The 24,236-nt window shown below is 37.5% G+C and overlaps 1 protein-coding gene across 5 annotated transcripts in view; it reads right to left on the reverse strand.

Annotated features, from left to right (window-relative positions):
- The window catches only part of EPHA6 (EPH receptor A6), a 529,864-nt gene that overhangs the window by 390,382 nt on the left and 115,246 nt on the right, over positions 1-24,236 (reverse strand). For all 5 annotated transcript variants that reach the window (XM_069785494.1, XM_069785492.1, XM_069785496.1 and 2 more), the window contains one exon: positions 8,916-9,579. In XM_069785494.1, the coding sequence (XP_069641595.1) occupies positions 8,916-9,579 (664 nt within the window). The remainder of the gene's footprint in view (positions 1-8,915; positions 9,580-24,236) is intronic.

Here is a 24,236-nt window from a genome sequence, read left to right on the forward strand (position 1 = left end):
AAATTAATCTGAAGTGTTTGAGCTCAAGCTGTAGTTACTCACTCCCAGAACAAGAAGAAAAATTATGTGGCAAGCAAGAAAAAGCTGTTTTACCCAAGAACAGGGAGGCATCATTTCTGTTAGTCTCTCTAGGATGTGACGTACATTTTGAGGCTAAATCTAATCACAGCGAGGAACACAGGACAGTAACGCAGGGTTAGCACCTGCCTTCTTCACCTCTTGCCACAGTATAGCATCCAACCTGTCAGTCTTTCTGTTATTCCCATTTTTACCAATATGAAAGGAAATTGTAAGTTGTCATGCTACTGTTTATTTCTGACAAATAAACATCTTTGAATTTATTAACACCAGATTTCATGAAAAGTCTATTTTGGGACTGGCAAGCCAAGTATAAGGCTTGACCAAGAATTCAGTTATGACTAGATTGTTACTGTTGGAAGACAGTGTCTTATCCTATGTAGGGAGATCCACCTGCACACAGACTTACAGAAGATTTGTGAATGAGACCTACAGACTTTGTCCTTGTTTCCCACTCTGGCACTCGCACATGTAGCACAGCACACGAGTCCCTTGCAGGCTGCCGAACTATATGCGCCAGCCCCTTCGCACCTACAGAGTAAGTCTGTGGACCTGAACTGTTGTTATCCCCTGTGCCACAATCCTAAGACACAGCCCCACTACCGACCTTACAGTGGGGAGACGTGCCACACGTGAGCCTAATGCATGGGGTGGGGTTGGGGGGTAGGGGAAGATACCAAAGTAGCCGAGAAATCTGCACAGCAAGTTAAAAATAATAAATCAAACAGTTTTACAATGTACTTATTCTATATACAGTTGAATAGATACACAAATACATTTGTATTTGTGTGTGCATTTTCTAAAACAAACAATTTGTTTCCAGTAGTATTACAAGTTTTGCATGTGACCATCACTGGAGTGTACTTCTTTCAGAGCAAGAACCAGCTGCTGCTTATGTCAAATCAGGCAGCTATATTACTGAGTCATACACAACAACAACAAAATCAATCACTGCAGTCCCTTGGACAATTTTTGTCTACTGTTTATCAAGGATAGCTGGTAGGATCAATATCCAATGGTATACACTAACACAAAACCTAAGGCAAGACATACCTGAGTAATCAGCGTGCTTTTGCTTCTGAAACTTCACGGCTATGTGTACAAACAGAAAGTAGTGACAGTTTTTGCTATTTAACCTAAGCTGGCTTCCTTGTTCCACCATCAAAGGAGGTTTTACACCAAATACTGTACTTCAATGCACATTTCAGTATCAAAGTGAAAAACAGTGACTTCCTAGGATTAATTCCATTTGCAAACATTGAGTTTCCTACATATGCATAATTTATTCAGATGCAGTTAGAAAAAAAATCAAGGCTTTAATTTCAATTTTTACAGTGAAATATTCTGGAAACCAGGTTATGGTAGCTACTGTAAGGTTCCTTATTTGCTCAAAATAATGCAAGATAAGTCAGTATGATGTGACAAGATTGTACAAACAACTTGTGTCCATTTAGTATCAATGTAGTTTCCTTGCTACACAAAGTCAAGTAAGTTTTTTTGCTTGTTTTTTAAATCCTCACTTCTGAAGCAGCACCCCTTTTCAGCTGTTTTATCAAATTTCTTGTGTTACAATTTATCCAGTTGAACAAATCTGCAGATGGCTGTAGATTAAGTAAAAAGGGTTGGATGTGAGCTACAACATTAATTTACATGGTATTGAGATTTTTCTGGCTGCCAACTCAGGTAGTCATTGAAGATAAGTGTCCTTAGGTACCTATTTAATTCCTAACACTTTGTTGCAGTAAAACAACCCACAAACAAACAAAAAATTCTATAACAAACTTTATATCCTCAGTTTTAAGACACTGAAAAGAAGAAAGGAAAAGGCTACAATTAAAAAAAGGCAAAAAAAACCAAACACAACAAATCAACCAAAAACATGCATACCTTTAGAAGCTTTGCAGGAGCTAGCCTGGTACCCAGTGTATAAGAAAGGGCACAAACGTGTCATTTTAAAGAAATATAAAAGCCATCAAATGAACCTAAAAGCATTGAGAAAAAGGCAAAGCAACTGAATACAGGAAAGTCAGATCTCTTCAGACTGGTCCAAGTCACTAAAAATTCATCTTTCTGATAGTAAATAATATCACATTCATTTCACACAGTCCACCACACATAATTTTCCTCCTACTTCAGCTAGACAACAATGTTATTTTTAATTCACACTAATTGTAAGCCTTAAGGACAAAAGGGTTATCTATGTGCAAGAGGAAGAAGTACCTTGGAAATGAAAGAGATACAGCATGAAATAGCTTGGCACATGACCTGGGATTTAGGAATTAAAACCAGAATGTATGAACATAAAAGTGCTACCGGTAGCATCTGCAATGTCTCCCCGCAACAGATAGTTATTTAAATTTTAATGTACTGTAAATATATACTCTCTTTTCTGATGTATACAGTTCTTGAGTTCAGATCAAGTCCAATTTTTTGCAGTATGCTAGCAGTTACATGTGGTTAAGTATATTCAGAAGATTTTAATGAGTCATTATCAATTGCTTTTTCATACTGTTACCTACAGATCTGCTATTGTCCATAATTCCTAATTTTTTCATGAATGTTCTTGGATTGTGCTAGAAGCATCTATTTAGTGGTTCAACCTAGAAACTGAATTTGGAAGTGTCAAACCACCATTTTATCCATATTCAGAATTCAAGTTAAAATTTGCTGTGAGCGATCACAGATGTTGTGTTGTGTAGCCTTGCATAGGCTAAAGAGTAGGTTTTTCAGTGGAAAATACATATCAGTAATAATCACAAAGGTCTTAAGTACTACCATTGAAAACTGTGAAATCTAAAGCTCTTCAAACTCACATAAATTATGTAAAATAAACCATCATTTCTTGAGCACAGTAAGAAAGTGTGAACCCCTTCCAGAGTATTTGCATATTTAGGAATGTGCTATAAATTCCAGTAAATGATATGGCATTGATCACCATACCTAACCACTCCTCCTAAACTTCTTCATGCCACCTCAAGTGTTACCTCTATGCACACTCCCACCTACCTCCCCCTCCTGCTCCTTCACAAATGGATACTGGCTTTCTGCACAACACTGCTGCATGTGCACACTGCAGCAACTATCTCTGAGGGGGGCTCACTGTGAGGTTTCACTTGAGGTTTCAGATGAAAGGAGGAAATTGAAATCAAAAGGAGAAAACTGAAAGACTTCAATTTCAGGGGGAATTGAGGTTTCAATAAGAATTTGGTTTTTATTTAAACTTGTAAGTTTGTATTATCAGTCTTCCTACTTGTCTGCCCTGTATTTTGAAAGGAAAAAGGTACTTAAGGGCATTGAAGCAACTTCCACCTGCAAGAAAATCACCTGCAGCGGTCTAGGAGACAGATCATATCACCTAATGCAGCCATGTAGCTGCAAGAAGTCCCAGGACCTTCTGCACCTGTCCCATTTCACAACAGAGAAAGAAAGAACAGTCAGTGGATCTTCTCAGTCCTCCACTCACTCAGCCTGCCTGACAAATTCCCATCTCTGGCTATCCAAAAGAGCTGGCAGGGAATTGCACCCTTTGTCACAGGGATGTACGCTAGCACAAGAGAACTGTCCCAGCTCTGCTGCAGGAGGGACTCCCTGTGGTGGAAAGATTTTTCTCTTAAAAAGATATTTTGCAGTCTTCCAAATTAAAATTTAATTTTATTTTGTCCCTTTTTTTTGTAGTCCAAATCTTTCTATGCTTTTCCTTTACAGATCCTTCAGTGCTTGTGGGCTGGCAAAGAAGAGTAGGACTCATGAGTAAATAAATACCTGGGGAAAAAAAAACCCAAAAGGAACCTTACACAATACTGTGTACGTCTGTAACTATTAGGAAAATTTGCCATTCCAATGTACTTCCACCCCCACTTTTCCTTTTTTCATGCCAACAGACAGGTAAATAAAGCACGACTGTAATATTAACTTCTCAGTTTTCTAGTAACAAAGACACGCTATAAGTACGTATATGAGGACAGGGTTAGTTCATATTTGTGAAATGAAAATATCTTCTAATTGAATCGGATGAAACAGCTGAAGATAGGCTGCCAAAGTAGAAGTCCTAACACCAAAACATTACCACAAATTCAAGCAATGAATAACAGAAAGAAACATTTGTTCAATTAAACAAATGCTCAATACATTCAGGCATTAGTATCCCAAGGAAGTGCTGTTCAGTCAACTGAAGGTCAAAGAATTTGAACTTTACATTCCCACTCCTTATTGTATTTAATTAAAATAAACCAGGTGAGTCTGTCAATGTCTGTTTTATATTTTTAAAATTTCTTCAACCATATCACACAACATCCTTGGGGAGGTGAGGGGCTCCTGAGAATATTCCTCAAGAACAATCAACTTTTTACAGTCAAAATACGCTTCTGCATTGTGTTTGATTGGTTAAGACTAAAATAAATTCTGAAATTACTATAATAATTAGTATTTGCTATATATAATTGAATCTTTCTCTACAATTAATTGCTAACCTTGAGTAATTCATATAATTTTTGGTAAGTTAAAGAATCAGACTTCAGTTAACAGTCACCCAATTACTACTATATCATTCCTAAGAATAGAACTGTTGTAATTAAGTTTATACAGTGTTCCTTCTCACAACTGTTTGTGCATGAAAAAACCCCCAAACACCCAAAGCCCTGATATGGCCTGGATATATCACACATTTGTTAAATTTAGCACAACTCTTGTCTTGGACTGACATTGAGAGAAGATATGACATTGAACTTGCTACTTTTAACTGATGTTTATTAGAATCCTGTGCAGCATTTCCTCCTTCTGTGCTATGACTTGTGAATGGGGCTGGTATCAGTGATTTCGCAAAGCAAGCACTTCATATTAGAGCCATTTATGAATAGCTTTGGCAAATTATTGGTACTAACTTGTTTATTAATGCCTAAAGAAACAGAATAATGTGCGAATGTTGCTGCTATTTCAGGATTTTGAGGGAAAAAAATCTTGAAAGTAGATTCAAATTACAGAGCAAGAGATTGTTTACACAATCACTTCAGAGAAGATGGTATTTTTTCATGCTATGCCATTAAGAAATGTACGTGACACACAAATAACTGTGAAACTCCTGCAATCAATGTGACTTTTTCCCCACTGACTTCAGGAAGGGAAGGCAGTCCCAAATTAATGAAAAATTCTTTATCAATATACCTCTGAACTGAGCTAGATACATTGGGGTACACATTTAATAAGCATGGATATTTGAATCCAGTTGTGAATTCTTTTCAAACACTTTCACTCTGCAATGATCCTTTTAAAAGCAAATACAATGGATAGGAAATACTGACAGATTCACAGATAGAGATACACATAAAATCAACATGTTGAAATAACTGAAGTATTGCCAGTTAGGTTATTTTCAACTGCCAAAATCTACTTTACTTGCTTCCCTATGATTTTAACAGCAGTAGTAAAACTGATCAAAGACTTTTTTATTCCCATTCTTGCTGCTTTGTTAAACTATGAGCAATGACAAAGGCAGAATATCATTCCTTATGCCATTTAGTACTTCCTGAATAAAGGCTGCATATCTCCAAACATCAAAACAGAAATTTACTTTTTAAATTCTATGACAGATAAGCCATATTCGCCATGAAGAGCTTATTATTCCCCACTGAACCATGTGCTGGTGTATAATTTACAGTCTGACACCATTTGCACATAGGAAAAAAAAATATTCAAGTATTAGCATGTATTGCCCAACAGCCAATTACTTACCAGAACAGATTTCAAAATACAAAATTATTATTTTGTAAGTTATTTTCATGCAGAAGAAAGAAATATTTAACCAGGTTTGAGTATGTCACAGAGTATGTCTACAAGAAGCACTGACAGAGTAGTGTCAAATACTTCCAAGACTCAGATATGTAACTCCAGCGGTGGAATGGGAGGGACAAAAGGGCTTTGGGTTGGGATTTGGAGGAGGGACCTAGAAGACATGAAGATTGTATAAATACATGTCAGGTCTTAGTAGACTAAGATGGAGTGGCTTCTCCTCTCCCCCCACCCACCCGCCCCCCCCCCCAATGAAAACAAGCTAAATGTAAATTTTATAAATTTTCCCTTAGAAAGTTAGTAATGTTCAGGTATTTTATAATTTATTGGGTATGAAAGAGTTAGTTCAGGATGTATTGACAAGTGACCAATCTTTTAAACTCTGAATTTCTGATTCATGTCTCCGCCAAGAAGCGAAGTCTCAAAATAGGACATTATGGTTGTCTGAAAGATTGCTATCAACATAGGTAGTGATCTCAGTTCAGTTCACAATGCTCAAAAGAGTCACATTGTAAAAAAGCATTCCCAGTTGCCCGAGCATGCATCACCACCAGCCGCTTTGGCACAAAGGGAAACATGGTCACCCTGACAGGAACCCTTCCAACTCACGGTTTAAGCACAAAAGCTGAAGAGTGGGCACTAGTGAAACTAAATTGTTGATCTTTAGTTCTGAAAGTATCTTATATGTTTGGGCTTGCCCTAGGCATGACATTCATGAAGGAATGCCAGACAAACATACCCTGAAAAACTGTCAGAAAAGTAGCACTAGTATTAATATTAAAATACACTGAAGATGACTAAATGGACAACACCAGACACCTATGAAAATTATTATTTCAAAACACATGTGGAAGTTCTATTAGATTATCATTTTTTAAATAGTAATTTGTTACTCTTGGGGCAAATAAGAACATGCAAACACTCATGGCTTTGGGTATTCCATTTAATTTAGGAGGTACCTGTTCAGCAGCAGACTGGACTGCCAATTGAATAAAGGAGTGAAGTCAATGCAAAGCAGAAAAGTTTCCTGACGCTTTTTGTGGGCTTTGGTTGCTGGTTATATTGCTCATGTACAGTTCTAGAGTATGACTCACTCACATAATGGACAGAACATTCATTGACTGTTAATGTCTTGGAAAAAAATCCTTATCCCATTAAGAGAGAAACCTTTTGACCTTATGTAGAAAGTTATACTTGCTTCCAGTAATGGCAACGTCAAAATTGTATCTTTGCAATGAGTATATTTTGATAATTAATGCCAGTAAGATCAGACAACGAAGTGAATTTCATTTTCTGATTACAATGCACAGTGTGTTTTTAATGCTCTATATTATCCAAGGTTGCTGTACAGCTTGCCTAATACCATCAAATCTGAGGAGCTATTCGGGCAATATCAATGTCACTTAGGTAATTTATGGATATAGACCCTTTCTCTTCCTTTTTGCTACAAAGCAAATGTTGAACCAAAGCAGACTTGTATCTTGGTGGCTACTGAAGCTTTCTTTACAATCATTACTACAGAAATAGTACCTTATTCTCAAGTCACTGTGAAACTATTACACACAGTACAAGTGAATGTGCAAAGTATACGTGTCCTTTAGTAACTCCTTCCGAAGCTAGCAAAACAACTAACTGCTAAGAAACTGTGCAGTAGGAAAAGATGCATGCCTTTTATGATTAACTGCCACCTATCCAGCAGTCCTGGCAGGTGGAAAACAAGTCTCAATGTGCATGTTGTCCACAGATAGTAGTCTCAAATTGAATCCACAAATAATAATTAAAAAAAAAAAAAAAATCCGAGTCCTGGGCTTTACTCAAGTATAGCACAGCATTTACAAAGTTTTAGCAACATATTCACATTCTAAACAGTACAAAAGTTTAAGGAATCTGAATTTTTCCATTTGTGCATGAAATCCAGTTATCAAAGTCTGACAAATGCAACCACTTTCGAGAGTGGCAGAGAGAGGGTTAATGAACCACACAACACTTGGATTGGGCAGAAGACATGCTTTTTGCTCCTGCATGTGTTCACTGTCCTACTTATGAAAGTGAGGGGTGGGTAAGGGAAGAAAATACATTTCCATTTGTAGTCATCTCCAAGCTAAAACCTTGATTTGAAACATCCCTAATTCGCTGTCATAGTGACAAAGTGCACTACTATGTCTTTCTATACATACCAGCACAGAGTGCAGTCTCTGCAAAATTCTTGAAGAGAAGTCACCAAGCACAGCTATCCTCAAATAGACAATTCTTAAGATACAAGAAGGTGGCAAACAACATTCAGCAACTAACTGATGTACTGGCACCTGCTTCACAAACAATGTCTTACTACATTTGTACATTAGTCTCTGAAAACCAGTACTAGATATATAGCATTACTTATGTATTGTGATGAAAGCATTTTGAGCACTTTTGATTTTAACCTCTTGTATTAACTCTGAATAGCGCTTCAAATGTCTCTAATTGAACTTGATACCTACTGATTTTCTACTATGTTAACATGCGTGTTATTCACGGAGGCATTTTAATCCCTTTGTTTTATAGAAGCATGAATAATGACATTATCTCCTGAGGTGAATTCACCTCTGTCTTTATGTGCATACAAAGATCTGAGTCCGACTTAATTGACTAGATTCCCTTTTTAGACATATGGAGAAAAAAAAAAGAGATTTTTTTTTTTTTTTTCCCCCCAGTCACTGCTCATCTCATCCCTGCAACAGATATCTAAAACATGGTAGAGGAACCCTGCTCCAAAGCATGCACTCATCTCCAGTAACTACAGAAGGAGTCAAGGTGACTAGCTGATCTATACACATGTACATTTTGGGCACCTAGTTCAACAAAATGACGGTCATCTTTAGTAACCAAGTGTTTTCTTAGAAATCCACAATATCATGACTTCAAATAACCTTGTTTATTTCTGGACAAGTGGCATTCATTGAAGGTGTGATGCAATATTTCCAATATACAATGAGTTACTTGCTGTGCATATAACATCATAAGACTTTAAAAAAAAAATAATAAAAAAAAAAAATCAAACAATGTTTTCTTACCATGGCAGGAGCCATCTACTTCTTCATATCCTACACTGCAGATGCATCGTCCTAGAGGCACAAGCCAATCCCCGTCTGCTCCACAATACAATTTTGGAGTATCACGTTCCTCAGCACTCTTCACACAGGAGCCCCGTACTTCCACCAGAGAGGAAGAATCAACCCTTGGAATAGTATCAGGAAACATAGCCAAATTACGGACCGTGAAAGGGCACTTTTTGTAATAAACACGGACTGAGACCAAAGCGATACATGCTCCAATGTCCTGAAAAGCAAGATAAAATCCTTTCTTATTTATTGGCCCAACCTCACGAACTTCTGTGTTGAGTTTAAGAATGCGGTCACCCAAGTCCATCTGGGTAAAGCTCTCATCAGCTGCAATAGTATCAATTTTAGTGTACAGGTTTGTCTTGAATTTTACTCCATGAGACTCATCTGACTCCATATAGTAGAGATTGAAAGTTTCCTTGCAGGTTCCCAGTACCCATGGAATACTGTTGCAGTCCCTCAGGGTAAACTTCATTTCCACGTAAATCTTCTGTGCAGCATCACGGGAGATCCAGTTTGTTTGAAGCCAGTTGTTTTGGTTTGGTTCCATCACATTACATACCTGGTAAGTATGAATGGGACGATTGTGTTCATCCATTTCAGTTATGGCATCCCACTGAAAAGAAAATAAAGTTGTTTGAAAACCAAGAAAAATACATATTATGCATATACACTGAACCCATGTATATATACACATGCATGCCCCATGTATATGCATCTATGGTTTAGTTAAGAATAATTATTTACTTAAAGCTTAGTGGAAAGACAGTAGTTAAAAGCAGATGCCAACTACATAATGGTACAACAAGTTTTATTTCAGAAACTCTATGATAATTTTCTATTAATAAAAACATTTAAAAATCAATGTAGCTCAGTAGAAGAGGAAAATACTGGCCATGTTTATATTAGCAAATTTAATAAGTCTGAGAACATTCCTGGGCATGTAATTCAATCATCTATGCCCCCCCAAAATTGGTAGAACAGTCCTGTTTGGTATGCTGGTGGGCCGGCTCTCTGGCAGTCCTCCAGGCAATTCCCACAGCTCAGGCACATGACACGGGCGAGGCACCTGCAGCAGTTGGCAGCTGGAAGGTAGCCACTCTGGTTTGGTGGGTTTGAGGTGTTTGGTATAGGTTGTCCTAGTTTACACAATTGCCCTAGAAACATCCAGCTGTATATACAAAGATGTTACAGTTCTGGCTCCATAGGGTCTGTATTACACTTATTTCCGCTAAAAAAAAACCCAAACCCAAACCAAACCCCACCAAAAAAACCACAAACCACCAACCTGTCACAGGCATCATGCCGTTGTTGTTGCCTTCATAAATTCTCTTTCTTGCAATTTGGAGGTAAAGGAGGACTTTTTTTTTTTTCCCCTCTCCCCTACACTTCTCTGCCGCCCCCCAAGGTTTTACATTACATCAACTTTGTTAAAATGTTCTCAAATTCTGGTGGAAATTCCCACATAGATGCTCTCAAAAACCCCATGAATCTTTGAAAAATATATGCTGTATGGCATTTTAAAATTTTGTATTAATTACATACAGGTGTACACACATAACATGCCAAAGCGCATGTTCAAATAACACACAATATGCAATTCTGAGTACTAAAACAAGAAATGGACCTTGCACATCATTGTTCAAACATAAATTCAAATTCTGTTAGCCCCAAGATCCATCAACCCCACAAGTTCTTCTGCTCTAATGCACAAAGCATCAATATTTTTAAAATTAAAGTTACACTCCTAAAGATATATTTTGACTACTTAAGCAGACGAATATTCATAGTGCCTGCCTACTTCAGTATTACAAGAAAGATATGGTTGGCCTGTGGCCTACTGGATTAAGAAAGCTGAGGAAGTACAAGTTCAGTTTACCATTTTTAAGCAATAAAAAAAAAATACCATTTAGAAACACTGTGGAAAGCAAGACTTTACCTGTTCATTTTTTTCTGTGAAAGAGGAAGATGTTACTTAAGAGTTAGGTCCTCATTTTCAGAAAAATTCCCAGACATCATATGGCTCTTAAGGCCCATGTGAGCATGTAGAAAACTAGCTGGCTTTACTTTGAGTTTTAAGAACAAATAATGTCACAATATGGAAGTGAGGGAACATGTGCATCTCCAAGACCTTCACATAATCTTTATGTAAAAACAAAACAACACAACACAAAAGCACACAACAACATGTGTGTGTGTGGGGGGAAGTATACCTTTTACTTTAGGAGTGAACTGATCCACCATGGTGGAAGCAGCAGAAAAAATAAATAATAACCTGTAGCTCCATTAGCCTGAAAACTTTGATTTTAAATGATGGCTAGAATTCATGTGGAAAAAGGAATTCCAATTTCGAAAGGAAATCCAGATGCAATCAGAGGATTGGGATTCCTGGGCACTGCAGCATGCATCTGGGAGCTATGCAGAAAAATAGGGCAAGTGAAGGCCTTTACAGGCCATCCATCACTTTTGGGGATTCTTCCTATCACAGGAAGAACGATAACCTCTTCTGAAGGTCCTGTCCTAAGAATCACAAAGCATACTACTTATATGATAGCCAGATAATGGCAAATACTTGGCAAACAATCTGCTGACTCTTTAGAGATTCATATATGGCCAAGGGCTTTGGGCCTCTATGACTTATATGCATTCAGAAAGGGCAAAGCTGCTACTTCAGCATTCATGGCAAGACCAGAACAAATTCAGATTTGGTCAAAATTATGATGGACTAGTTAGCACGGGGCTTCTTGTGTCATTGTCCCCAAACTGGTCTGAACTATGATTAAAGTCTACCCTGTAGCAAGCAATATAATACCCCAAGTAGATCTTGGCTTTGGGAAAGGAAAAGGGGACTTTCATGCTCTAGTGGGCCAGGCCTCTCCCCTTTTGCCAAGCAAGAACCCACAAAGTTTGAATAGATTCCACAGGCATGAAGGATTAAATAAATCATTTTTTAATTTTAAATATAATTAAAATCCACAGCTCCAAGCCTTGAAACCTCACCAGAAGAGGTTCTTTAAAAACAAAGCAGGGAAGTCTCTCAGCTGTTGGTCTCCATTTTGCCTACCATATCTGCTACATGAGCCAAGGCCATAACCACCTTTTTCTTCACATATAAAACATGTACTGTAAGTTCAAGCATTATTACACAAATTTGCATTATACACAAATGTAACCACAACATAGATTTAGAAAAAAACCAAACAGAAGCACAAAAGGTTTTCCACATTTGCTTATCAAACCACATTAAAATGAAGATGTGCTATATGCTCCAGAGAGGTCTCAAAAAACAGAAAGCAAACAAAAAAGCAACCAACCAACCAAAAAAACCAACCAACCACAAAACCACACAAAACAAAACCACCCACCCAAACAAAAAAAAACCACCACACCAAACCCACAATAAAAGAGTAGTAGGAGGGATGACGATGTAGTTTTTAAAATACAGAGCAGTCTTCAGAACCAGAGTAAACTGGCTTAAAGCAAAAAAGCCTCGATATACTACTGCCTCTTAAAAGTGTTAGGGAAAAAAAAAAATCCAACATATCTTCCCCTTACTGTAAGATTCTCTTCAGATATATTTATATATTCACTTTGAATCAATATCTCAGTTTGAACTTAGAGATTAAAGCCCTGAAGTTAGCTGCTAACCATGTAGTTAATAATATAAATCTATTGCTTCTGTAGGAAGGTGAAGGCTCAGCACTTCAATAACTGGTTTAAAAGAATAAAACAAGATGGATTGATTAAACATGGACAGTGCTTTAGTTCATTCAAAGCAGACCTTGCGTGCTTCATGCCTGTGCCTTTCCATTGTGCTCCCAAAGAGCCTGCTGACAACTCTGAATTTATGAGTTCATGCATTGGGCAAGAAAAACATTTAAAAGGCATTTGCAAAAATGTTAAACAGTGGTAGTCTAATCATCATACATGTAAAATATTGTCAAAAAATTTAACATCTATCATTTCAACCTAGCCATCACACCAAGACATACTGTGTAAGATACACTTATAAATACAGCTGTGAGTTTTTTAGCATGTGTTCTTAATTACTAGTTCCAGATATTGAGTGCAAATGAGGTGAATTCCGCCACCTCAAAATGTCAATGTAATTTACTGAAGAGTCTAACAGAACTTAATCTGTGATAGTCTCTGACAAGGACACATTCTTCCTGGGTGAAATATAATCTGCTTTTAATTTTACACAAGTGTTGCATTTTTCTTCTGATAAAACCAGCCAGGAAATATTAAGCAATATTTAAATTCACTGCAGACAACAAAAAGCCAAGCAATTTATCAAATATACACTAGTGTTCTTTTGGGTGTATTTCATATTATAGCTCCTAACTAATTAAATGAAAAGTATTTATAAACATTTTTGTTGTGCAAAACTAATTTTCCCTAAAACCTTAAAAACAAATTAACAGAAGCATCTCATTGGTGATGTTTGCACAAGAATGTGGTAGCTCCCGCTGCCCCCAGAATACCTAACCTGACATGCACAAAAGCTGGCAGAAGCTGTCTGGTTTAGACAAGCTGACAGTTCAGGCTTCCTTCAAACCAAGTCTCTTGGCATCCCAATGCACTGCATTGCTTTCAAAATCTTTTGATTACGTTCCTTTCAAATGAGGAAAGCCTCCAATAATGTTGACGGAAGCAGCAGCAGCAGCAGCTTAAAGCTAATTCTTGCAACTGGAGTTCCAGAACTTAAGAAGAAATGTCAAAGACACAGTTTGGAGGAAAGACTTCAAAATTCTATTTTAACAGTGTAATCAACAGCAGCATGGATAAGAGGTTACACTTTACTTTCACATGTGGCATAAAGGAGGAGTAAATGTCACTAAAAATAGAACAACATGGAATTTGAAGATTGGTAGAGAGAAGATTTTAAGGTTACTTGTCACATTCAAGCACAAAATGTAAGATTAGGCTACAAACCACACAGATTTTAGTTAGATAAAATCTCACCTGTTTTCATATCTCTGCAAGCTACTTTACCACCTGTTTCATTTTAGGACTTCACTAATATTTAACAGCTCTACAGAGAACACTATAAAGAACAAATTACCCAATTTAAATCTTCTACTAGCTATACATAATACTGAAATCTCTTTTCCATGTTCCCCACTTTTTGTTATTCTTATTTTAGACCAGACACTACAGATTAACAAAATCAGCAACAGCCATTTATTACAATTCAGTAGGTTGTATCACCAAAGGCTGTACGAACATTACAAAGAGAGCGACTGCATTTCATGTATTTTATGTTATTTTTAAACACATTACTGTCTGATAAAAAAATGTCTTAGTGATACCATGCTACAGAAAATTAAAAACAGTGGACCAGTTTCAGCCTGATGGAAACAGTCATAACTTCCCTGAAGACACCAGTTATTTTAACAAATTCTGAAACTTGACTTAAATCACAGTCAGCCTCTTAAGCGAACCCTTATTGAGGTCACATCATGCTGCTTAAAGAAAAGAAATGTTAAATTGACAATTGGTGTGACTTGCCCAGTACTAGCCATACACAACATTGGATTTACAGGGGGAACACAGAACAGAAAGGACTGAGAGGATATTAGCTCGCCCTGTAGTCAGCTCCCAGCTCTCCGTGGCAGCACTGTAAAGCTGCATGTTCCCATGTCAACCCTATGGCTCCTCTTTGACTTCCAGTCCCAGGTGCCGCCTATGGGCAACAGGGAGCAGTCCTGGCACTGCACCAGTGCATCTTTTCCCATGGGAAGACCTGCACTACAGGCTCTTCTCCACTGTACCACTTGAGCCTCTCGTTTCCCACGTTGGCAATCTCCCTTGGGCCATGTGCGCAGAAGCAAGGCCAAGCAGATTCTCACTGTTTAGCAGCAGCCCTGTTTGCGCTTGAAGAATTCATTGCAATATTTTTATTTGTATGTCAAACTTTACTGTAAGAATCTTTTCCAATTAACAGGGGCAGTTATATCAAGCAGTTGAAAATGTCTATTCTGTAATGAGCTGATATCTAGATAACTTCACATGCAGTGAAAGACACTTTTCCCACACGTTGTCACACTGACTGATGAATTAATAGTGGGTCTTAGTCTCGGATAACAGTTATTCAGGCACTGATCCCAGCAGCAGTTTGGTAATCTAGGATGGCAGCTTTAGCACCTTGCACAGCTCAAGATTCTTTTTATTGATGTTTTACTTCATTTAAAGGTAGGGACACTGGTTACTGAGGCCTGCACCCTTACTCAGTGGTTTAAGGAATGGAAGAGACCGTCTGACCTTACAATTTTGCTGCATTTGTATCCTAAGCTAGAAAGTTCCTTCCCCTTTTTCCTTATCTTTTATACACAGTGGTTAATTCTGTAAAAATGAAGAGTTCTACACTTACACATACCTAATCAGTGTACATTAGCTCACTCCTGAATACCAAAAGGTTGTGGCAGACCTAGCATTCCACACAGTTGGGTATTAAGTACACAATGGGACACCTAGGTAAAATATTCTACACAAATCTTTTGTTGTTGAGCAAAAGATGTAGGGATAAGTACTGGCTTTCCATGCAGAGAATTGAAGGAAAAAGCTGTGCCTGAAAGGAACATGGGAGAGGAGATTGGTGAACAAAACCTGTTGACTTCAGCCATTCTGCATTTGACTACCTCCTAAGAAAACACATCTGTAAAGGCAAGTTCTCAACAGTAATAAGTCTTATTACCTATCTGGCAACAGAACAAAGATTTCCTTTCTAAATCAAGGAACAAAATATGTAAGGTTCATGCTACACAGGCCTGGTTTACTCTATTGGTTTCAGAGAGTGAGGTAATTTCGGAAATGGAGCTGTCAATTACTTCTTACACAAAAACATAGGCTGGAATTTGAAAATTCAGTGAACCTGAATTGTAGTGATGCAGTTTTCTGATGTTTACCCCTCACTGCCCACAGATGTCCACTTAGAACAGGTCAGGTCCCTAACAGTAAAAAGGATGGACTGTGTTTGTTATACAGACCTGCTGCTATCCTAAAAACCAGTCTGGAGAAAGTTACAAGTGTGTCTGTGCAACTCACGTACCCAAGAACAGTTAAGTAAGTATTTCCATATTTATGACATCCAACGAGGGTAAAAAGAAAGCAGATAGTATTTTTTTCCTGATACTTTAATTGGTTCTTCTATTTTGCCATTTTTATAAATGGTTTATTACTCATTTTCATCATCAGTATTTGCAGTTCTCAGCTGGGAGTCATCTAATGAAATCTACAAGTGAATTCGCACTTTCAACTGTTCACTGCTGACAATCTTTTTGGTCCCATTTCCATGGAAACAAGCTGAATGGTAAAAATAAAGAGAGTTTTTAAAGTTTTTTTTAAATTCCCATATACTATCTGTCTTCAGTGAGATGATCTCCATAGAAATGAGATCAGAAAGGTCTAAGCTAGGAAACAATAGAGAAGGACCTGCACTTGGCATGCACAGCTGCTGGCTGCCATCTGCAAACGCAGATTTAAACATCTAGCTGCTGTAGTGACATTCAAGCAAAACCAACTCTACTACATAACAGAAAATAGCAGAAAATAACTTCTCTCTTAAATTAACGTGCTTAGAAAATGAAGATTTTAAAACACAGCTGGCATTTAAAACATGACACTGAAACCAGCAAGATTAAACAGTATTAATAAAGAACTACAGAATTACTGTAAATTAAAGGCATTGAGTTAATATTTTTCCCCATTCCCTCCAACTCATTTTCTTTACCCCCACCTTTTTTCCAAGATCTACAACTTTGTATGTGAAAATAGATGCTCAGCCCTCCAAAGCCCAGTAACACAAGTGATAATACTGAACTTAAGAACTGTGCCTATTTAAAACAAAAAAAGCAGACAAAACTCCACAGCTATTCACGTATTTCCTATGCAAGTACAAATTGGCATAGCTAGCAAAATAAAACAGCATTTAAACTACTTACGGTCTTACATTTAAATCAAGCTGATTTAAAGTTGCTTAGGGAGTACATATAAATACATAGCATGCATTAGATTAGCTCTGTAGAACTATAACTACAATTGCAACACAGTTTTAGAGGAAAACGTGACCTCTGTTTTCTACATAGGCAGCAGCATATAGGCACGGACTATGACAGTCGATGGCAAACCCCTCATAAAATCTGTAGAAGTAAAATGTAATTAAAAGGGAAAAACAAAATCAGGATAAATTAAAAAAACACCTTAAAGAATAACTAAGGAAATATAAACAAGAGAATATAGGAAAGAAAGTGGCAGATTATTCTCTGTTCTCCAAATGCAAGTGTTAATAGGTCTCGGGCTATGGAACAGCTGCTCTATGGCTGAAGTAGTCAGGATGATTCAGAAAGCTGTAAATGCACTCAAAAAGTGAAAATCCAAAAGCGAGTCGCTTTTCTGTTATTTACGTGAAGTGCTGAATACTGAACAACCATGAGGATGAGCTGCTCCAGATGATCCAACTCTGCTCTGGAAACTGTTCTGGTTCATAGGAATGTTTTCTTCAGGTAAGCAAGACTAGGATCTGGTGAGATTTGGGGGGATGAGCCCTGGAATCCAAGCAAGACCAACTTCAGGTATATGAAACAATTGACTCTCACTTGGGGATTAGCCAGCATAAGACTTTGGGATCAAACGGCAAAATAGGACAGCCCTGCTCTAGCTTTGTAGAATGCATTGTGGCTGTTGCAGAAGAAAAGGGAGTCACAGGTCCTGAATGTGGACCTTTACGCATATACTAGAAAAGATCAAGATGCCAAGAAACATGGCTACATTTCAAAACATGTGATCTGATGTAGGGCTCAAACTACTGAGGCAGTCAATCCATTTGGCTGACCAGAATCTAGACAGCAGTATCATAATGCACCAGTGAAAGTTACTCACACAATAAAGTTTCTGCTGTCTAGATATGGCAGAAAAAGTATAAAACAGGAGCCAGAAATAATAACACACCTTTCCTTCCATTCTAGATCATGAGACAGCAAAGCACATTCAGAAAAGGGATACACAGAAAACTGGAAGGAAAAAAGAAAAAAAGAATTCACACTTAATATGCATACACACAAAAGCTATTTATAACAAAACTGATATATAACTGAAGCCAGCCACTAACGTATAAAATACTATTCTCCTCAGTACTTTGGAACAAGACCATTGTTTCCCTGAATGCGTTATGGACTATAAAAGACTCAATGACTTGCATCAAGGATCTGCAAGTATACCATGCCAGACTAATTTTCTTTCTAAATGAGACATGCTAGTAAAACCTCAGCAGGTGGTGAGAGATGCCACAATCCAGTGGTGACAAGTGTGCTGATCACCTTTCCAGGGGCATCTTATCCCCATGTAATACAACACTTCCAACATATTCAGAATTTAATGGAAAGCGAGAGCAGAAAGTCTACACCTTTTCCAGATACTATAGCTCTTAGCACTCAAGCCTGCTGCATGCCCTTCAAAACCTGTCCATGTGCCGTCTCTGGGACCTGCCCCGTAGCTTGGTGACCTGTTTTACAAAAGAAATAATAAAATAAATATATAAAACAGTAGTTTATAGGTATCTGCTACTAGAACAATGCTGATTTAACTGACGGTAAGAGTTGTGTGTTACAATTAGCAGAGAGGCTGCCAGCAGCTGCAGAGTCCTTCTGCTTAGACAAAACACTGAATAATGCTGATGCTGGCACGCTGATGAGAACAAGAGGCTAGCAATCCTTACTCGGCTGAATGAGACTTACGGGATTAACTAAGAATACATGCAGAATGCGATAGCTCTAAATAGCAATACTTATGTGATGAAATACATGGGTCTGTTGTGGAATAACTAACTGACATGTATGTAAGAAACAAGTTTTGCCACCCATTAGTAAATAAGAAATATCATGACTTAAAATACGCAAGTGTAAATTCTTATACTTCCTTATAATTAGAATAAGGCAAACAAGGACTGAGAAAAAAATACAACTAAAAAATAAATCAATCAGACCGTAGGTGTAGTTCAGTCAAGCTCCAATAGATACTAGCTGTTTAATAGTAATGTTTGTTTGCTGATGTGTTGCTTTATTTCCTGAACATGAGGAGCTGGAGCAATCCTGGCTCTGCCCCTCGCAGCACCTAGTACAGAGTAACTGGAGCAGGAAAGTTGTAATACTGCTCAGCAAAGCCACTGTGCTGGGTACTTTTGTAATGCTGCTGTACTGGGTACATTGGTAATGCTGCACAATAGCTGGTTGCACCAGCTATGTGTCCAGAGATATTTAGAAACACAGAAAAACATAGACTGGAGGGACCTTTGCAGAAAAAAACCATGACCAATCTCTACAGTTCTAGTTCAGAAAGTTCTACAAATTCAGAGGTCCCCTTTTAATCTTTCTCAGCTGTTTGTGACCAGCTCTGTGTAGCCGTGTCAGTACTGCACTGACTCTGATCCAACAAGCCTTGTGGTACTGGAGCTGGTCTGTAGGGTCCCCTCCTGCCATACCCCCACTCGCCATGCACCTCAACCCTGCAAATTGTTTTGGCCTGCTGAGAAGCTAGAATAGTATCAAGGCAGGCAGACACTTGGTAGAAGATAGTCTCAGCCCTCCATCTGAGAACTGACCTTGACTGCTTTATGATTGAATGCATGCAGTACTATAAGTCAAAATGACTGACTGCTTTTACCAGTTAACCCCTTCAAAAATTGTGCATTGCTGACTTAGATGCACAAAGTTCCAAATATTAGTTGCCTTTCACTTGCTTTCCAGATTTTGAATCTTCAATTCTGGCATTTGAAATTCCTCTTCAGCAGCGGAAAGATCCTCTTTTGCCTTTACCACTCCAAGAAACAGAGCTTTAAGCGAATACCACAGAATCACAGCAAAACAACAGTCCCAGCTATGTGCACCCAGAAAGTGGGCTATGACTCAGAGTTTGCCATTTTCATTTCCTGACTAATCACTCAGGGAAAAAAACGTTTCAGTGTGAGTGATGGCAGAAACTGTACAAATACCTCACAAGCTCCAGGTTTTCCTATTGAAGAGCAGTGGATCTTGGAGCCTATTTTTATATGGGCATTGGCATATTTAAGTTATCGCCATTAGCAGGCAGTCAACGGGGTTAATATGAAGTAAACCCCATAAGAATATCTATCTATTGCTTCTTCTCATCTCTCCCTGATTCTTTCCTAAGGTCTCTACTGTTTAAGAAAGAAGAAACAAAATAATCCTGCCATTTCTGCTCCTTATTGAATTAGTACTAGTCAATTAGTGTTTTTAATTGAAACTATACCAAACAGAAACAATTAAGAATAATAATTATACAAAGTAGCTATATAAGGTTTTTCATCTTTAGAGTGCTTTACAAACACTAACACATTAATTCAAACTAAGACATAAAACTAAAGAAGCAAAACTAAAGATAATGAGAGGAAGGTTAAGTGACAGATCACTGATTTTTACCAGCATGCGCTGCAAGTTACAGTAATGAGGAGCTTGCTGTATCAGTGTGCATGCCTTTATCTGATGCTACACACACCCACATGAACTGAAGCGATGCCACTTCAAAACTTCACTGCAGCACAACTATATTCCTTTAAGCATGTTAGCATATAAATCCCTCAGTTTATCTGCATATTCTAGCTACATGCATTACAACTTTACTCATTTTCTAGGTTGACTCAGAGTGGTGCATAAGGATTCTGCAGAGTAACTTCCATTACAGGTTGGAAACATCTTTAACAATGTCTCCAAAATATGTATAGAAATAAATACATACAAATCAGAAGTCTGCGTTTTTGGTGGGGGCTTGGGGGGGGGGGGGGGTTTGGTGGTTTTTTTGTTTGTTTGTTTGTTTTTTAAATATAATGCTATCCATATCAACCTTATGCATATAGTCTCCAAAGCAGAAACAGATGAAAACAAATGGGGAAGAGAAAGGAAAAGAAAACAATAACCAATGTTTTCCAGCAAATCAGTTTGTTCATGCTTCCCATGTAATTGCTTATTTACTGAGAGCTTCTAAAGCAGTACTTGAGCCTGGACTCCCCCAGGAGACATCATACTCGTTAAAATGTACTGGAAGAAAACAACGTGCTACCCTTCCCCAGCGCTCCTTCCTTTCATCCCATTTCTGAGCACACAAATGGGGGAAGCATAAAGCTCTTAATTATCCTATAATACATATAAGCTGATACTGAAAACACTTCATTCACTAGAGTTGAGTAGAGTATCAGAGCAACCTCTCAGACATCTCCTCTTTTCTACATGTTGCTGCATTCTTCAGATATGTCTGAATAAGAAAAGATATGAACTATGATAATGAATAATTCATGTGCTCTTTCAGCCTCCCCCCTCCCATTACCCATATTTTCAATTAGATAAAAAACAAAGATACTTTCCAAATCAATTTCTGGAAAAGCTAATAACAGTAAAGGAGAAAATTTCATTTTCCTCTATCTTGGATTCTTTTGGTAGACAGAATAATGTTTCATATAGCTTTATTCACAAACTTTGTGGGAAGCGGATCCTCTCTATTCTTTGTGTTGTGTACACAACTTTGAATCACATGGCTACACACTGAGCACGCTTTTGTTCATGTCTGCATATTGGGCAGAGTAGGCCAGACTATCTTCTTATATAGGTTTGCAGTCTCTTCAGGTTAACTCAAATTAGAGAGCAGCTAGAAGGTGTTACTTCAAATGAATAACTTCCTATGGTAAGACACATACAGATCTTCAGTATGTTTTTCCATAGGTCTGTTGTTCAGATTTCTGAAGGAAAAAAACCCTAGAAAGTGAGTTGCAGAGATTTATCTATTTATTTGTTCTATTTTTAGTTCACTAAGCATTGTTTTCTTAGAAGAAGACATAATTCCCCCTGAGATACATAGAACAAAATTTGGCTTTCCAAAAGGACCTTGTTTGTAACACGAGGCACCACTCACCATGTGGATGCTCTGTGTTAGGAGTGTGTCCTGATCAGGTCAGCTGCAGTTTCCAGGAAACCATTTCTCAGTGATAGATAGAGGATGTTTGTGTCTCCATCTTTTATCCCTTTGAAGGGATGGGTTGAACACAGGACTAAAAATAAAAAGGTAGAAATGTCCCACCATATTAAATGATTTACCTCCACTGAACGTGACACCTAATGAAGGCATCTTTGCTGTATTCTTATCTTTTGTGGTAGAGATTTTGAAGCTTCTTCAGAGACTTATGGTCCTGTAGAAACGATCCCTTCCTAGCTGAAATAACATTAAATGTCTCAGCCTTCAACTAGTAAGCATTTGTTTCAGTTATGTTATATACCAAAATAAAATTAGAACTTGAGTTTAAATATTTCTAGCTGTCCAGTGTTAGTGTTGACAAGTCAAGTCAGTAAGATGTGACCACCTCGCAATTCACCCCACCAGCTGTTTCAGGACCTTTTTCTAATCACAGATCACATGGCTGTGTCATGTGTCTGTCTGGAACAAAATTCAAAAAGGAATTTATAAGGCTGAAAATTGCAAGTCAAAGAGAAGACAGTAAGAAAAAACATGTAGCAATAGCAAACTTAAAAACCTCCTACAAACTACTATAATACTTAGGCAATTCAGTGAAATTTTTACTGCTTGAGTTCATGAGCAACTCCATATTTGACACAGAATAACAAGCTTGAACTGTTTTCATTTTAAAAGCACACAATTTAGGGCAAAGACATTTAAACTTGTCATGCTTTCATTTGCTTTTAACATATGTTAGCATATGTTGATCAGTTTTAGCTTAATTTATTTTTTTTCTATCTTTTGGGATTTATAATAGTTATCCTTGTATTTTCCAGATTCCGCAATTGCAAGGGTAGCAACTGACTTCATTACCTTAAGTTCAATAATATTTTTTTCACCTAACTGAAACCTAGAGCCATATCTGCACCCCACTGTAGACAACTTTGTCTGCAGACATATAGAGCAGCCACAGGCTAATGACAAATCACTGCAGTTGTGGGTGGTCACAGAATGTCAACTATAGGTCAAATTAGATATCAGGTTCTTTTTATCATTTATCAAGAGAAAGATTACACCTTGCATGTTTTTCTTCAAGAACCTTCCTTTCAGTTGTCAGAACAAACTTCTCCCCACGAGAATGATACTTTATAACATTATAGTTTAACGCAATTGTTGAGATGTTAGTGCAATGTCCCTACTGCAATATACTGCTTGCCAGCAGGATGTCCTTTCAACATGAAAATAAAAAAAAACATTCATGTATGTAACTTCTGAACAGCAAAAAGGAGGAACAGATTTTTTGGCATATGTCTTCCCAGGGTTTTTTTGATGAAGGACACTATTAAGATTTAGATTTTTATTTAGAACTTCTACATCAGTGAAGGTCTTCATATATCATTTATTTAAAAATAGTTCCATGACTATTTGGTCTAATTAAGAAACATTGAAAAAAGCTTTCATAAAAGTTAGATTAATATCATTGAAAGAATGCACACCAAAAGCAGACAATCTTTATAGAATATTACTAAAAATCTTTATCTTTTCTGTAGACCGAGCTAAATTTGTGCTATGAAACACAACTTTTTGTAAGTTTTTTTTCTGTTATTTAAATGATGCTCTTAACAGACCTTCCAGTTTTCTAGAACATAAATGTTGGAGTATTCATGGGGCCAGGGGGAAGAAAACAGTACAATTCAGCTTTGAGGGTTGCAAAGAAAAATTCCATCCTGGAGAATTAAGAAGTTCTGCAAGAACAAAAAGTCCAGGGAAAGGGAGGAAAAGACAACTTCACATTCAGTTTTTATCTTCCTATTCCCTCTCTTACTCCAGGAACTGTCCAAGGGACCACAGCAATAACTTCATGTGTGCTGCAGTATATGATGTGACTACTCTCCTAACATATTTAGCCCAAGAGAGGGTCTTCAGGAAGTTTCCAAAAGTATGGCTCTTGGCATATTTAAATAGAGGATTTCAGAATGTAAGCTGATGTATTATTAAAGAAAAGCATTTGACCATCTAAAACTATAGGACTATACCATTTTTTTTAGAGCAACATATCTATCACACTGTTGAGTATTTAAACTATTGTCATCAAATGATTGAACATATAATTGTTTAGTAGTTTTCTGATATTCAGACATTATTATCTATTTTTTATTACTGCAGAATAACAACTATGGAGAAACACAATGCTCCCAGTTCCCTAAAAATTTACTTATTAGCCTATGATCAAATTGGAAAGCCAAGTTCTGCAATTCCCTCATAGCAACAAAAGCAAAAGAAATCATGAGCAACATTTCCACCTTTTTATTAGAC

The sequence above is a fragment of the Haliaeetus albicilla genome, chromosome 6 (assembly GCF_947461875.1).
Source record: "Haliaeetus albicilla chromosome 6, bHalAlb1.1, whole genome shotgun sequence".
In the NCBI taxonomy this organism is placed as follows: Eukaryota; Metazoa; Chordata; class Aves; order Accipitriformes; family Accipitridae; genus Haliaeetus; species Haliaeetus albicilla.